At 43.8% G+C, this 16,626-nt stretch overlaps 1 protein-coding gene across 2 annotated transcripts; it reads left to right on the forward strand.

Moving 5' to 3' along the window:
- The first annotated feature begins 9,594 nt into the window (after positions 1-9,594).
- Positions 9,595-16,171, forward strand: LOC123425875 (protein disulfide isomerase-like 5-4). Of its 2 annotated transcripts, none has more exons than XM_045109623.1 (16): positions 9,595-9,669; positions 9,767-9,869; positions 10,256-10,346; positions 10,951-11,045; positions 11,688-11,745; positions 12,775-12,959; positions 13,439-13,496; positions 13,580-13,620; positions 13,715-13,789; positions 14,387-14,443; positions 14,560-14,626; positions 14,852-14,998; positions 15,138-15,362; positions 15,476-15,637; positions 15,723-15,800; positions 15,885-16,171. In XM_045109623.1, the coding sequence occupies exons 2-16, from the start codon at positions 9,829-9,831 to the stop codon at positions 15,960-15,962; spliced, it is 1,458 nt and encodes a 485-aa protein (XP_044965558.1). In that variant the 5' UTR covers positions 9,595-9,669; positions 9,767-9,828; the 3' UTR covers positions 15,963-16,171. The 2 variants fall into 2 exon arrangements, with proteins under 2 accessions (XP_044965558.1, XP_044965557.1); XM_045109622.1 differs by having other exon boundaries at positions 9,606-9,679.
- Positions 16,172-16,626: the final 455 nt, after the last annotated feature.

The following is a 16,626-nucleotide window of genomic DNA, read 5'->3' on the forward strand; positions in this document are numbered from 1 at the left end:
ACTCCAGTTTGGACATGGTCCTGGATGGAGTTGTAGCGGCGCTTGATGTGCTTCGTCTTCCGGTGAAACCTGGGCTCTTTGGCTATGGCAATGGCTCCAGTGTTATCACAGAAGAGTGTCATAGGACCCGACGCGCTTGGAACCACTCCAAGGTCGGTGATGAGCTCCTTCATCCAAATTCCTTCATGAGCCGCTTCTGAAGCAGCTATGTACTCCGCTTCACATGTAGATGCTGCCACGACTTCTTGCTTGCTGCTGCACCAGCTCACTGCCCCACCATTCAACACATATACGTATCCGGTTTGTGACTTAGAGTCATCCGGATCTGTGTCGAAGCTAGCATCGACGTAACCCTTTACGACGAGCTCTTCGTCACCTCCATAAACGAGAAACATTTCCTTAGTCCTTTTCAGGTACTTAAGGATATTCTTGACCGCTGTCCAGTGTTCCGCACCGGGATTACTTTGGTACCTCCCTACCAAGCTTATCGCAAGGTTTATATCAGGTCTGGTACACAGCATGGCATACATTAGAGAGCCCACGGCTGAAGCGTAGGGGACAGAACTCATCTTCTCTCTATCTGCTGCCGTGGTCGGCGACTGAGTCTTACTCAATCTCATACCTTGCAAAACTGGCAAGAACCCTTTCTTTGAGTTTTCCATATTGAACTTCTTCAGTATCTTGTCAAGGTATGTACTTTGCGAAAGACCTATGAGGCGTCTCGATCTATCTCTATAGATGTTGATGCCTAATATGTATGCAGCTTCTCCAAGGTCCTTCATTGAAAAACTCTTGTTCAAATAGGCCTTTATGCTCTCCAACATCTCTATATCATTCCCCATCAACAATATGTCATCCACATATAGTACGAGGAAAGCTACAGAGCTCCCACTCACTTTCTTGTACAGACAGGCTTCTCCGTAAACCTGTATGAACCCAAACGCTTTAATCACCTCATTAAAGCGAATGTTCCAACTCCGAGATGCTTGCACCAGCCCATAGATGGAGCGCTGGAGCTTGCATACTTTGTTAGCACCTTTAGGATCGACACAACCTTCTGGTTGCATCATATACAACTCTTCCTTAAGATTCTCGTTAAGGAATGCTGTTTTGACGTCCATTTGCCAGATTTCATAATCATAAAAGGCGGCAATTGCTAACATGATTCGGACTGATTTCAGCTTCGCTACGGGTGAGAAAGTCTCTTCGTAGTCAACTCCTTGAATTTGTCGAAAACCCTTTGCGACAAGTCGAGCTTTGTAAACGGTTACATTACCGTTTGCATCAGTCTTCTTCTTGAAGATCCATTTATTTTCTATGGCTCGCCGGTCATCGGGCAAGTCCACCAAAGTCCATACTTTGTTCTCATACATGGATCCTATCTCGGATTTCATGGCCTCAAGCCATTTGTTGGAATCCGGGCCCGCCATCGCTTCTTCATAGTTCGAAGGTTCACCGTTGTCTAACAACATGATTTCCATCACAGGGTTGCCGTACCACTCTGGTGCGGAGCGTACCCTTGTGGACCTTCGCGGTTCAGTAGTAACTTGATCCGAAGCTTCATGATCATCATCATTAACTTCCTCTTCAGTCGGTGTAGGCATCACAGGAACAACTTCTTGCGTTGCGCTACTTTCCTGTTCGAGAGGGGGTGTAATTACCTCATCAAGTTCTACCTTCCTCCCACTTACTTCTTTCGAGAGAAACTCTTTCTCCAGAAAGGATCCGTTCTTGGCAACAAAGGTTTTACCTTCGGATCTAAGATAGAAGGTATACCCAATAGTTTCCTTGGGGTATCCTATGAATACGCATTTCTCCGCTTTGGGTTCGAGCTTTTCTGGTTGAAGTTTCTTCACATAAGCATCGCAGCCCCAAACTTTAAGAAACGACAACTTAGGTTTCTTGCCAAACCATAGTTCATACGGTGTCGTCTCAACGGATTTAGACGGTGCCCTATTTAAAGTGAATGCTGCAGTTTCTAATGCGTATCCCCAAAATGATAGCGGTAAGTCGGTGAGAGACATCATAGATCGTACCATATCTAATAAAGTGCGATTACGACGTTCAGACACTCCGTTGCGCTGCGGTGTGCCAGGCGGTGTTAGTTGTGAAACGATTCCATACTTCCTTAGGTGTGTGCCAAACTCGTGACTCAAATATTCTCCTCCACGATCAGATCGTAGACATTTTATTTTTCTGTCACGTTGATTCTCAACCTCACTCTGAAATTCCTTGAACTTTTCAAACGTCTTAGATTTGTGCTTCATCAAGTAGATATACCCATACCTACTCAAATCATCGGTGAGAGTGAGAACATAACGATAACCACCGCGAGCTTCAACGTTCATTGGACCACACACATCAGTATGTATTATTTCCAATAAGTCGGAGGCTCTCTCCATTATTCCTGTGAATGGAGTCTTAGTCATCTTGCCCATGAGGCACGGTTCGCATGTGTCAAATGATTCAAAGTCAAGAGACTCTAGCAGTCCATCAGTATGGAGCTTCTTCATGCGCTTAACGCCGATATGACCAAGGCGGCAGTGCCACAAGTATGTGGGACTATCATTATCAACTTTGCATCTTTTGGTACTCACACTATGAATATGTGTAACATCACGATCGAGATTCATCAAGAATAAACCATTCACCAGCGGAGCATGACCATAAAACATATCACTCATATAAATAGAACAACCATTATTCTCTGACTTAAATGAGTAGCCGTCTCGCATTAAGCAAGACCCTGATACAATGTTCATGCTTAAAGTTGGTACTAAATAACAATTATTAAGGTTTAAAACTAATCCCGACGGTAGATGTAGAGGTAGCGTGCCGACGGCGATCACATCGACCTTTGAACCATTCCCGACGCGCATCGTCACCTCGTCCTTGGCCAGTCTCCGCTTATTCCGCAGTTCCTGCTTTGAGTTGCAAATGTGAGCAACAGCACCGGTATCAAATACCCAGGAGCTACTACGAGCGCTGGTAAGGTACACATCAATAACATGTATATCACATATACCTTTAACGTTGCCGGCCTTCTTGTCCGCTAAGTATTTGGGGCAGTTCCGCTTCCAGTGACCTTTTCCCTTGCAGTAGAAGCACTCAGTCTCAGGCTTGGGTCCGTTCTTTTTCTTCTTCCCGGCATCTGGTTTACCGGGCACGGCAACAGCTTTGCCGTCTTTCTTGAAGTTCTTCTTACCCCTGCCTTTCTTGAAACTAGTGGTCTTGTTGAACATCAACACTTGATGCTCCTTCTTGATTTCTACTTCTGCAGACTTGAGCATCGAGTACAACTCGGGAATGGTTTTCTCCATCCCTTGCATGTTGTAGTTAAGCACAAAGCCTTTGTAGCTTGGTGGGAGAGACTGGAGGATTCTGTCAATGATGGCATCATCCGGAAGTTCGACTCCAAGTGAAGTCAGACGACCGTGTAACCCAGACATTTTGAGTATGTGCTCACTGACAGAACTGTTCTCCTCCATCTTACAGCTGAAGAACTTGTCGGAGACTTCATATCTCTCGACACGGGCATGAGCTTGAAATACTAGCTTCAGCTCTTGGAACATCTCATATGCCCCGTGTTGCTCAAAACGTCTTTGGAGCCCCGTTTCTAAACTGTATAACATGCCACACCTGACCAGAGAGTAGTCATCACTTCGCGCTTGCCAGACGTTTAGAACGTCCTGCGCTGCTGCGGGAGCGGGAGGGTCACCTAGCGGCGCATTAAGGACATAAGCCTTTTTAGCTGCTTCAAGGATGAGCTTCAGGTTGCGAACCCAGTCCGCATAGTTGCTACCATCATCTTTCAGCTTGTTTTTCTCTAGGAATGCGTTGAAGTTGAGGTTGACGTTGGACATCTACAATATTTATAAAGACAACTTTTAGACTAAGTTCATGACAATTAAGTTCATTTAATCAAATTAAGTATGAACTCCCACTTAAATTTACATCCCTCTGGTCATCTAAGTGATACATGATCCATGTTGACTAACCCATGTCCGATCATCACGTGAGACGGACTAGTCACCATGGTGAGCAACTTCATGCTGATCGTATTCAACCATACGACTCATGTTCGACCTTTCGGTCTCTTGTATTCGAGGTCATGTCTGTACATGCTAAACTCGTCGAGTCAACCTAAGTGTTTTGCGTGTGTAAATCTGGCTTACACCCGTTGTATGCGAACGTTAGAATCTATCACACCCGATCATCACGTGGTGCTTCGAGACAACGAACCTTCGCAACGGTGCACACTTAGGGGAATACATTCTCGAAATTTTAGGAGGGATCATCTTATTATGCTACCGTCGTTTTAAGCAATAAGATGTAAAGCATGATAAACATCACAATGCAATCATATAGTGACATGATATGGCCATTATCATCTTTGCTCATTCGATCTCCATCTTCAGGCATCGCATGATCATCATCGTCACCGGCGTGACACCATGATCTCCATCATCATGATCTCCATCATCGTGTCTTCGTGAAGTCGTCACGCCAACTACTACTATCACTACTACTATGGCTAACCGTTAGCAATGAAGTAAAAGTAGCAAGCACATGGCGTTGCATCTCATACAATAAATTAAGACAACTCCTATGGCTCCTGCCGGTTGTCATACTCATCGACATGCAAGTCGTGAAACCTATTACAATAACATGATCATCTCATACATCATACATGCAACATCACAACTTTGGCCATATCACATCACATGTCAAACCCTGCAAAAACAAGTTAGACGTCCTCTAATTGTTGTTGCAAGTTTTACGTGGCTGATTTGGGTTTCTAGCAAGAACGCCTTCTTACCTACGTGACAGCCACAACGATGATATGCCAAAGCTATTTACCCTTCATAAGGACCCTTTTCATCAAATCCAATCCGACTAGAGTAGGAGAGACAGACACCCGCTAGCCACCTTTATGCACGATGTGCATGTTTGTCGGTGGAACCAGTCTCACGTAAGCGTACGTGTAAGGTCAGTCCGGGCCGCTTCATCCCACAATACCGCCGAAAAAGAATAAGACTAGTAACGGCAAGCAAATTGACAAACCATCGCCCACAACTTTTGTGTTCTACTCGTGCATAGAATCTACGCATAGAAAACCTGGCTCGGATGCCACTGTAGGGTAACGTAGCATAAATTCAAAATTTTCCTACGCAAGTTCAGATCTTCCTATGGAGAGACCAGCAACGAGAGAGGGGTAAGAGCATCTTCGTACCTTTGAAGATCGCTAAGCGGAAGCGTTTACTAGAACGCGGTTGATGGAGTCGTACTCGCGGCGATTCCGATCTAGTGCCGAACAACGGCACCTCCGCGTTCAACACACGTGCAGCCCGGTGACGTCTCCCGCACCTTGATCCAGCAAGGAGGAGGGAGAGGTTGGGGAAGAAGACCAGCAACACGACGGCGTGGTGTTGGTGGAGAGACGAGGTCTCCCGGCAAGGCTTCGCCAAGCACCGGCAGAGAGGAGGAGGGAGAGGGCAGGGCTGCGAGAGAGAGAGATTAAACCGTATATCAAACAGCCCCGGACCTCATCTATATATAGGGGAAGGGGAGAGGGGGTGCCACCCCTAGGGTTCCCACCCTAGGGGGTGCGGCAGCCCTCCCAGATGGGGTTTGTGGCGGCCAGATGGGAGGAGGGGGTGGCGCACCCCTCTGGTGGGCCTAAGGCCCACCTGAGTTAGGGTTCCCCCCTCTTTTTCTTTCCCCTGCGCCATGGGCTGAGTGGGGAGGCGCACCAGCCCAACTAGGGGCTGGTTCCCACCCCCACTTAGCCCATCTTACCTCTTGGGGTCGCAGCCCCCCTTCGGTGGTCCCCCGGGACCACCTCCGGTGGTCCCGGTGGTCCCGGTACGTTACCGGTGATGCCCGAAACACTTCCGGTCTCCGAAACCATCCGTCCTATATATCAATCTTTACCTCCGGACCATTCCGGAGCTCCTCGTGACGTCCTGGATCTCATCCGGTACTCCGAACAACTTTCGGTAATCTCGTATAACAATTCCCTATAACCCTAGCGTCATCGAACCTTAAGTGTGTAGACCCTACGGGTTCGGGAGACAGGCAGACATGACCGAGACACCTCTCTGGCCAATAACCATCAGCGGGGTCTGGATACCCATGGTGGCTCCCACTAGCTCCACGATGATCTCATCGGATGAACCACGATGTCAAGGATTCAATCAATCCCGTATACGATTCCCTTTGTCTGTCGGTATAGAACTTGCCCGAGATTCGATCGTCGGTATACCTATACCTTGTTCAATCTCGTTACTGGTAAGTCTCTTTACTCGTTCCGTAGCACGTCATCGTGTGACTAACTCCTTAGTCACATTGAGCTCATGATGATGTTCTACCGAGTGGGCCCAGAGATACCTCTCCGTCACACGGAGTGACAAATCCCGATCTCGATTCGTGCCAACCCAACAGACACTTTCGGAGGTACCCGTAGTGCACCTTTATAGTCACCCAGTTACGTTGTGACGTTTGATACACCCAAAGCACTCCTACGGTATCCGGGAGTTGCACAATCTCACGGTCGAAGGAAAAGATACTTGACATTAGAAAAGCATTAGCATACGAACAATACGATCTAGTGCTAGGCTTAGGATTGGGTCTTGTCCACCACATCATTCTCCCAATGATGTGATCCCGTTATCAATGACATCCAATGTCCATGATCAGGAAATCATGATCATCTATTGACTAACGAGCTAGCTAACTAGAGGCTTGCTAGGGACACATTGTGATCTATTCATTCACACATGTATTACTGTTTCCTGTTAATACAATTATAACATGAACGATAGACGATTATCATGAACAAGGAAATATGATAATAACCATTTTATTATTGCCTCTAGGGCATATTTCCAACACACTGGCCCACCCCCTAAGGTGGAACTTGGCGCAGATATTTTTATATTTTCCAAAACTGCGCCCCGTAGATTTTCAGGACGTTTGGAGAACTTTGATTTCTGCACAAAAATAACACCAAGGCAATTGTGCTGAAAACAGCGTCAGTCCAGGTTAGTTCCATTCAAATCATGCAAATTAGAGTCCAAAACAAGGGCAAAAGAGTTTGGAAAAGTAGATACGATGGAGACGTATCAACCTCCATGTGAGAAGATCCCCTAGTGGATGTCAAGGCCCCTTTTTTAGGGAAGATCCCTACTGGATTCAAGACCTCATCTCCCTATGGTATTTGGGATGAACTTTACCATGTAACTTACTTTTCCTTTGTTGTTCATGTACCTTTGTGGATCTTGTGTGGTGTGAGTCTAGTGGATGTTTGAATGGATTTGTTCTTGAGTGTTTCCTCTTGTGATTTCTCCCTGTTCCTCCCTGTGCTCTTTGTGTTCTTCGAGGTCCCCCCCTTCAATTCGTGAAAGATGAACATCTAGGGGTTCCACCCCATATCACCATACCCGGTTGGGTGCAGCCGTGCAGGTAATACTTGTGGGTACAAATACCCATCTCGTCCACCTCACCCAATTCACCACAAGCACCAGGGAATCTACCCCCCTTGAAGGTGTCTGGAGGCGTAAGGGCATGGGGCGGGGGGGGGGGGGGGGTAGGCGAAGGCGAAGGCAAAGGCGTCGACGCCTGATAACCACTCCCATCTGTGACATTTTTCTTCAAATTCCTCCCTATCTATCAGAGTTGCACGGAGGAGGGGATCCGTTCTAGAGTGACGCCTCCTCAACATCCTCTTGGTCGCTCTCCATGTGCTTGTCAACTCGAGGCATGTAGAGGCGTGACAGAGAAGGTGCTACGACCATCTCGTGGTGATCGCGTGGAGGAGACGAGGCGACAAGCAGAGAGTTGTCGGAGGAGAGGACCTGGTCACAAGAGGAAACATAGGTGCAAGGAGGAGACGAGGAGATGAGGGAAATGACCCATTGCGTCACTTCACGTAGGTAGTGGCGACTGCTCGCGGGGGTAGCGTGTGGTGCTTCCCAACTAGGGTTGAAGTGAGAGTGAGATGGGGGAGGCAAGGCTTGTGTGGTATGGCAACACATGATGAGATAAGGGGAGGGGATTTGGGGCCGAGGTTGGCAGTTGAGTTAGACTAGGGTAAAACAGCTAGGTCTTATTCCCTTTTAGTGAATGACATACCTACCAGTAGGAATGAATTGGTACAAAGGTATGCGAGTACGCGGGTATGCGTATTGGTGCAGAATTTTCCAATTTATAAATCAATAGGTATTTATTTTTTTCAAATCCTTGCCCTAATAGAGTTTTTACCTCTCAATTTGCGGGTAGCAGATCAGACAACAACCGAATAAGAGGTACCCGCCATAAACAGATCCAACGCAGACTAATAACCGAATATAAGCCACGACAATGACAACTCTAACCAACACAGGAGACAACACGCATATGTGTAACAAAAAACACTACAGAAAAGGTGACCCCGAACGCGCCCCCAACCAACAGGTCATGGACCCCAAGGCCGTTGGCACGGTAAGGAACAACCCAACCCGATCGAAGAGGGGTAAAGTCGCCCGACAGGAATCAGCATGAGGCACGCGTGGATGCCCTTAGGTATAGTTGGCCAAATGGGCCGGGCTAAACGCCCACCCGCGAGCACGCCGACACGACCCGCCATGGCCAGGCACAACATGACCTAAATGGACCGTGCCGGGCATGCAACCCGTCTCAGGCCATGCGTGGGCTTGAAGGCTGGACACGTGGACCGGCACGACATGACCCATTTACTTATATATATATATATATATATATATATATATATATATATATATATATATATATATATATATAATAGCCCAACAGGCCAAAAAAAATCTAAAATCGGCCCTGGCATGCCGAGGGACTGGTCCGTATAGCTTCCGTGTCATGCGTGGGGGTGGAAGCTGCGCACGTGTGCCGACCCGGTTAATATTCATGTTTGGACAAGCCGTACCGTGCCTGGCCCGTTTACAGTCGGGCCATGCCTTGCCGTGTCGGGCCGGCCCATTTGGCCAGGTGTATACTCGAGCATACTTCATAGGAGTAATGCCAACTTTTAGACATGTCTTAGGTTAAACATCAACTACCGTATTGATTTGAATTTTTAAATTATAAACTTAATTTTTTATGCATACATTATTGCCCAGGAGTACTTTTAAATTTAATTGTTTTATTGGGTTTTATAGGAGAACATATATGCAATATACACTATGGTTAGCATTACATTTACTCAGCGCTGTAAATACTACTACCTCCATCACAGTTTATAAGGCACGCACGTGTACCTAGGTCGTCAATTTGACTTATATAAAATATATTGTTTAACATAAAAATTATATCCTTATAAAATATAACATCTAAAGTTTCTAATGATATATTTTTTGTAATATATGACTCTTATTAAGTTGGTTAAATTAACGACCTAGATACACGTGTCGGACTTATAAACTGAAACGAAGGGAAGGGAGTAGGACCAATTAACTTTCCAGGATACAGGGCATTTATTTTTTGAGATCAGGATAGGGCGATATTAATTTTCTAAGATTTTTTCGACACGAATTAATTTTCTAAGTTGACACGGCATACATAAAAGGAAAGCAATAGGTAGATGGATACTACGTATCCGTGGCTGGACGCAATTAACATCGAAGGCAAAGGCAGCCGTACTCTGGACTCCGGGAGGTAGGAGGCGGTGAGATCCGCGGGCACACCTTTCTACACGACGAAAAGAAGAGACCTCCCCACATAAATCTCACCTCTTTCCTCCCCCTCCCTCCAGATCTCTCCGCACCGGCAGATCCGACCCCCCGGCGCGCTGCCACGCCGTCATCATCGGCAGCCATGATCTCCTCGAGCAAGCTGAAGTCCGTCGACTTCTACAGGTACCATTCGCCTCCCTTCTGATCTCCAGATTAGCGGCGGGATTCGGTGAATGCGGGGTTTGGTTCCGTCGGATTACTATCTGTATTGGGGGATTGACTACGAATTGATGTTTTTAGTTCGAGTGCGGATACTCGGCAGTAATGATTTACTTGTCTTTTCGTAGAACGGAGTGATTAACTCGGTCTGTTTCTGGAGAATTGTACCGTAGATGATTTATTTACGAACTTCGTAGTACCGAAGATGCAAAATTTACAGTATGGTGTAATGGTGGTCGGTGGGGGGCGTGTGACCTTTTTGCTGGCATTGTCCAGGTGCTGTTTCTGAGTTTCTACTGAAGTGGTAACGTATTGAGATATTCTTTTTGGTGTGTGTTGGCTGTCTGCAGGAAAATTCCTAGGGATTTGACGGAGGCATCACTATCTGGCGCTGGATTATCCATATTTGCAGCACTAGCAATGGTGTTTTTGTTTGGAATGGTCAGTACTCAGTTTCTGTTCTGTTATCAACTATACTGTACTCATTGTCAGGTTACATTATCTACCTTAGTTGGTTCCAGTCTATGTAGCACAAAAATAAGTAACATGGCTGTTGTCATGTTCGATTTGCTTTGCAGATTACACTTAAGAACACAACCATAAGGAAAAGAGCATTGCCCTTAGTTTATGTGAATAATCGGTCTGCTACTATTTGGTTTGCTGTAGTACTTAATTGCTACACCATTTCACGTTATGTAGTCCGAAATAACCCTTTAAAATGAACTTTTCAAATTGATCATTAGAGCATCAACATGGACTAGATTATGGAAGCAACTATGATCATGAGGACTTGAGACTATTTGTTCACTGAATTGTCAATTGTTTTGCGTGAATTGAAACTGGCAGTGTGATGACATCACATGGTCTACTAGTTTCTCTGGAACCAATGTATTGCTTGGGTCCTCATTGGCTAAGCATTGCAATTCCTGCACTTGCTAGCAATTTTGAATAATGTTTACATGATCTCGTATTCTTGATCTTTAAATTTGTATTGCAATATATGATAAAGTTACTTTCATCTGAAGCTGTTAAATTGTTGTTGCAGGAGTTGAGTAGTTACTTAGCAGTCAATACCACCACATCTGTAATTGTTGACAGGAGTTCAGATGGGGAGTTCCTAAGGATAGATTTTAACTTGAGGTGAATTTGGTAGCATTTCATGAGCATTATTGAATACATAGTTTAAACCTGAGTCTTTATGTTTCATCAATAATTTTGCTATCTGTTGCTCTTTGTTTTGCCGAAACTTCATGGAAATTGTCTTCCACCTAATGCATGTCTACTCTTCTAAAACTAATGACTTGCTATTGTTATTTAGCTGTTACCAGTGCGCAGTTTATATATGCAGCACAAGACATGTCATTGTGTGTTTCTTGATGTTTTTACTCTTCTCTGAATTCTGTCAAGAAGCATCTGATGTGTACTTAGGTTAATAATCTTGCCATCAGCTAGTTTTCCAAATCCAACCATTTTTGTTTTGTTCCTAGCATAATAGGTTTATGGCATCCATTATTATCTTTTTTCCTCCTAGTCTCCTTATGCATCTGAGGTCTGTTATTGGAACTGGTGCTCCATGTTTTTGGAAAAATTTCAAGCACTAGATAGATATTCGTTTGTTCGTTTCCACACCATAATTCGCAGTAAGAGCTATACACTAGCCTAGCCGTTTGTTTGGAGTTCAGATTAATATTTTTTGTTTTTGATGGGATGACTTTGTTAATGATAAGCAGCAAACATTATTATTCTCTTGATTGTTCACTATGTGGCTTCTGCATTTTGCAGCTTTCCTGCGCTTTCATGTGAATTTGCATCAGTTGATGTCAGTGATGTGCTGGGAACAGTAAGATTCGATCTCTTCCTATGATACTTTATATGTTCTCTTCTAGTTTAAAAAATGCGACATCATATATAATGCATCTTCCATTTTGTATGAATAACCTAAAACGTGGAAACAGAATCGGGTCTTATGCTTTCCGTAATATTTTTGTTGAGTACCATATTACGTTACATGTGAGAATCATTTTACACTATTTATGTGTTGGAAAATATCATCTTCACGCGGTGTACTTTAAAACTCCTGGTTATGAAAATCATCGCAATTAACCCTCTTGCAACAGTGGCCTATGTAGCAGCTAAGTATGCCGATTTGCCACCGGTCAGTTACAAAAGCTCCCAAGACGATAGAAGGTCTCACATGTGAACCAAACACTTGCCTAGACATAAATCAGAGAAACCTAAATTATATTATCTTTTTTGGCTTCCTCCTACAATCATCATATCTCTCCCCCTCCCCCCCCCCCCCCTCTCTCTCCAACCAGACCTCGTCATAGCTGGCCCCAAGCTGCTAACCCGGCTGCTTCCATTGCACCCGTCACTAAAGCACCAAACGGAAGAACACAAAAATTACTCTCCCTGCAGAAGAGAGTTGAGGGACCAGAATGGGTATTTCCCTTAAATGTAAGCTCAAGGTTTACAAGTCGATGAGTCATTCCCAGGTTGAGACTCATAGACTAAGCGTGAGTAATCGACACTAGTCAACACTGAAGTTGCGACTCATAGACTAGTCGACACTGAAGTGTAGTCGGCCCTGGAGTTGAGACTCATAGACTAGTCTACAGACTAGTCTTGACTAGTCCTTGGACTCATACATGTGTAAGCTACACATATTTTTTACACCAACCATAAAATCATGAAATGGGCGAGTGCCTCCATTTTTTGAAGTTGATTTTGTGCCAAAAAGTAGGGGACCTATGTGAACTTTGTACATATGGAATCATTTCCTGTTTTTTTTTCCTTGCTTTTCATAGCACTCATTTTTTTTTTCTTTTATACTAGTTTAACCTTAGTTTCCTGTTCAAAACATATGCAGAACAGACTAAACATAACGAAAACTGTTCGCAAGTTTTCAATTGATCGGAATTTAGTACCTACTGGATCTGAGTTCCACGCTGGACCTATACCCACTGTCAACAAACATGGAGATGATGTTGAAGAATACCATGGTGATGGTTCAGTTGCCTTGTCCTCTCGCAATTTTGATAGCTATTCCCACCAGTAAGTATTCAAGTATCTTGTTGAATAGTGAAATGGATTGCCAAAGATATTTTACTGACCAGCATCTAATTGCTAGACATTCATGTGGATATTTAATTATTTAATTTATACTCCTTGTGAAGGGGAGCCTTGGCACAGCGGTAAAGCTGTTGCCTTGTGACCATGAGGTCACGGGTTCGAGTCCTGGAGACAGCCTCTTGCAGAAATGCAGGGAACGGCTGCGTACTATAGACCCAAATCGTCGGACCCTTCCCCGGACCCTGCGCAAGCGGGAGCTACGTGCACCGGGCTGCCCTTTTTTTTATATACTCCTTGTATCTCTATAGGCTATAAGCTCTAATTACTTTGGCCAGGTTCAGTGTTGTATGGCAATCATATTCTGTTCTTGATTTTTATTTAGCATTCAGCTCTGTCGTATTCTTTCTGGAGTCCCCTTATTGTTGAGGTTGATATATATCATAGATTATATTCCTTTCCAGGTATCCTGTTTTGGTTGTCAACTTTTATGCCCCCTGGTGTTACTGGAGCAATCGTCTGGTTAGATTTATTTTCTTTGTTTCCCTTTTACTTAGTGTATATGGCGAAGTAAAATTGGCCCTGATCAATCGATATTCCTTCAGAAACCTTCATGGGAAAAGGCCGCTCAAATAATAAGGGAGAGGTATATGCTTTTCCTCTTTTTTGCCCCTAAGTTGGCTTTGAGATTCATGATTTTATGCTTTTGATTGCCATCCTGATTTTTTTGTTATATTCAGATATGATCCTGAAATGGATGGCAGAATTCTTCTCGGCAAAGTTGACTGCACTGAGGAAGTTGAACTGTGTAAGAGGTGGGTGTACTAATTAATCATCAAATTGGAGATCGATAAACGAATAAGGGGGGTTGATTATGATATACTTTTAATTGAAAGCGCTTTCTCTTTCGTCAAAAAATGAACTTTCTTCTTATTTTAACCTTACGATTTCTGTATTAATAGAGTGACGTCACCTACATTGGAACCCAAAAATCCTTGTTTGTCTTCTACCATGAGAATTGATTAATTTTGTTGTAAATATCTGTTGAAGTTGTATGATGGCCCCACCATCTTTCATGATTTACTAGTGTGTCCTTGCATGCTGCTCTTGCGGGTGTTATTCCTTCCTTCTGGAACTATTTCACTAAGACTGAGTTTGAACCATTTCCCTATCTTCCATATTGAATAAACGGTGCTGGAATTGTCCATTTTCATGCCCATTGGCTTTCTTTTTGGCGGCACTAAAGCAACTTAATATATTGAAGTTCTGCATATTGAGCGAAATCCTCCTGCCCCCCACTCCCCTCCCTTCCCCAACCCCACCTGCCTCCTAGTTTGACGTAGGCATTCGTATGCTTCTGAGTCAAAATGTTGATATTATATATTTTCATCTCTTCATTTGATCAACTGCAGGCACCATATACAAGGTTACCCGTCAATTCGCATTTTCCATAAAGGGAGTGATATGAAGTAAGCACAGTAAACCTTGCATTATATCATACTGAAACTGTAAACCTCATTTTGTCAATACTTCCCATTAATTTTGCGCCCAAGATCAGTAAACAACAAAATCAATTCCTGTACAGGGAGAATCAGGGTCACCATGAGCATGACTCGTACTATGGGGAACGTGATACTGAAAGTTTAGTCGCGGTATGTTATGAATCACATGGTTTCCAATTTTCTTCTTCTTATGTCAGTATAATAGTATCGCATGGGTTATCTTTACTACCACACAATATCCTAAACTTTAGCCTAGCTGAGAAATCATAATGAACTTGAGGGAGAACTAAAGGCTAATTCTTTACTTCTTAATATATGCTATTGGTTTTATAGGCTGTTCTGTACTGGGTTCTTGATATAAGTTTTCAATCTTAGGCTATGGAAACATATGTTGCAAATATTCCAAAAGAGGCCCATGTGCTTGCTTTGGAAGACAAATCCAACAAGACTGTTGATCCTGCAAAGCGTCCTGCTCCAATGACCGGCGGCTGCAGAATAGAAGGTTTTGTGCGGGTTAAAAAGGTAAATAAACTTCTGAGCTAACATTCATAGTGCTAGCTTTTGTCGTGTTGGCGAGGTAAGCGTCTGTAGTATTAATGGTTGCCGCATGGAGAAGGGATTCCTTTATGGGGGTGTTTGATTACTATCTTCTCTTCACCAGGTTCCTGGCAGTGTTGTAATATCGGCTCGATCTGGTTCACACTCATTTGATCCATCTCAGATAAATGTTTCCCACTACGTCACAACGTTCTCATTTGGCAAAAGGCTCTCATCAAAGATGTTTAATGAACTGAAAAGACTATTTCCCTATGTTGGCGGACACCATGATAGATTAGCTGGTCAGTCTTACGTCGTTAAGCATGGTGATGTCAATGCAAACGTTACTGTAAGTCCCTACAATTTGCCTGCTTCTCTTTTGAAGTTTGCAATGCATCTAAGCTTTCTTTCCATTGTTTATTAGGAAATAACATGGCATTTGTTTAAATTATGTCATTCTAGATTGAGCATTACCTTCAAATTGTAAAGACCGAGCTGGTTACGCTGAGATACTCAAAGGAGTTGAAAGTGCTTGAAGAATATGAATACACAGCACACAGTAGCTTGGTGCACAGCTTCTATGTTCCTGTTGTGAAATTCCATTTTGAGCCTTCTCCCATGCAGGTAGGTATCTTGGTATTTTATATACTCCACTTTTTACCCTGTTCACTGGCATAGTCCATCTAAACTGATTCTCATTTATCATCAGGTCCTGGTGACTGAACTTCCCAAATCATTCTCCCACTTCATCACAAATGTCTGTGCTATTATTGGTGGAGTTTTCACGGTGGGAACATCTCCTTTTTTCATATTTTGATATTTCCGAGAGCATCGAGTATACATGGCTGATGTTTGAACCTGTGAATTCTAGGTGGCCGGAATACTTGACTCCATCTTGCACAACACGCTAAGGTTGGTGAAGAAGGTTGAGCTAGGAAAGGACATTTGAACAATATATAGTAGATCCTCAGAAGCGCTCGATTCCTTGCGGCTGCACTAGTTAGTAATGATTTTTGTACCGTTAGCAATTCTTAATCTATTAATTAACATATACAGCAGGAGGGGGTTGGTTTGATGATGGGGTCATGATATAACTGGGTACTTCACTGTTTTGCTAAGTAAATGGGAATAAAGAGACGCTGGATCCTTATAGCTTCATCCTGATCTTGTGAATTGTCCAATTTATTGTTTTTTTAGTAATGTGCTGGGGTTGCATGTGATTTTCTTGATCTCCGTTTGGCTGTCTGAAATTCTTTGTACCGGTACCAGCCTGTAGTCATTCGCTGCATGGCTGGGAAAATCCTAATTTTGTTCTTTCCATGAGTCTACTTGGTTTTGAATATAGGCAACGTTGCCCAGGAACTGCTTAGCTGTGTGGAAAGAATTGTAGTCCAACTTCCTCGTGTGTATCACAGCCGTACGCCCGTACCAGAATCCTCGAATATGAAAATACATAACAAGTATGGTTATATGAAAATACTCTCTCCGTTCCTAAATATATATACTGTAGTCTTTTACATATGAAGTAAAATGAACCCTCAATCATCTGAACCGCTAGCCCAATCAAAAGGAAGATGGCGGAAGGCATTAGTGACGGTGCTCTGTATCATAAT

Source organism: Hordeum vulgare, chromosome 2H, assembly GCF_904849725.1.
Source record: "Hordeum vulgare subsp. vulgare chromosome 2H, MorexV3_pseudomolecules_assembly, whole genome shotgun sequence".
Taxonomy (NCBI): domain Eukaryota; kingdom Viridiplantae; phylum Streptophyta; class Magnoliopsida; order Poales; family Poaceae; genus Hordeum; species Hordeum vulgare.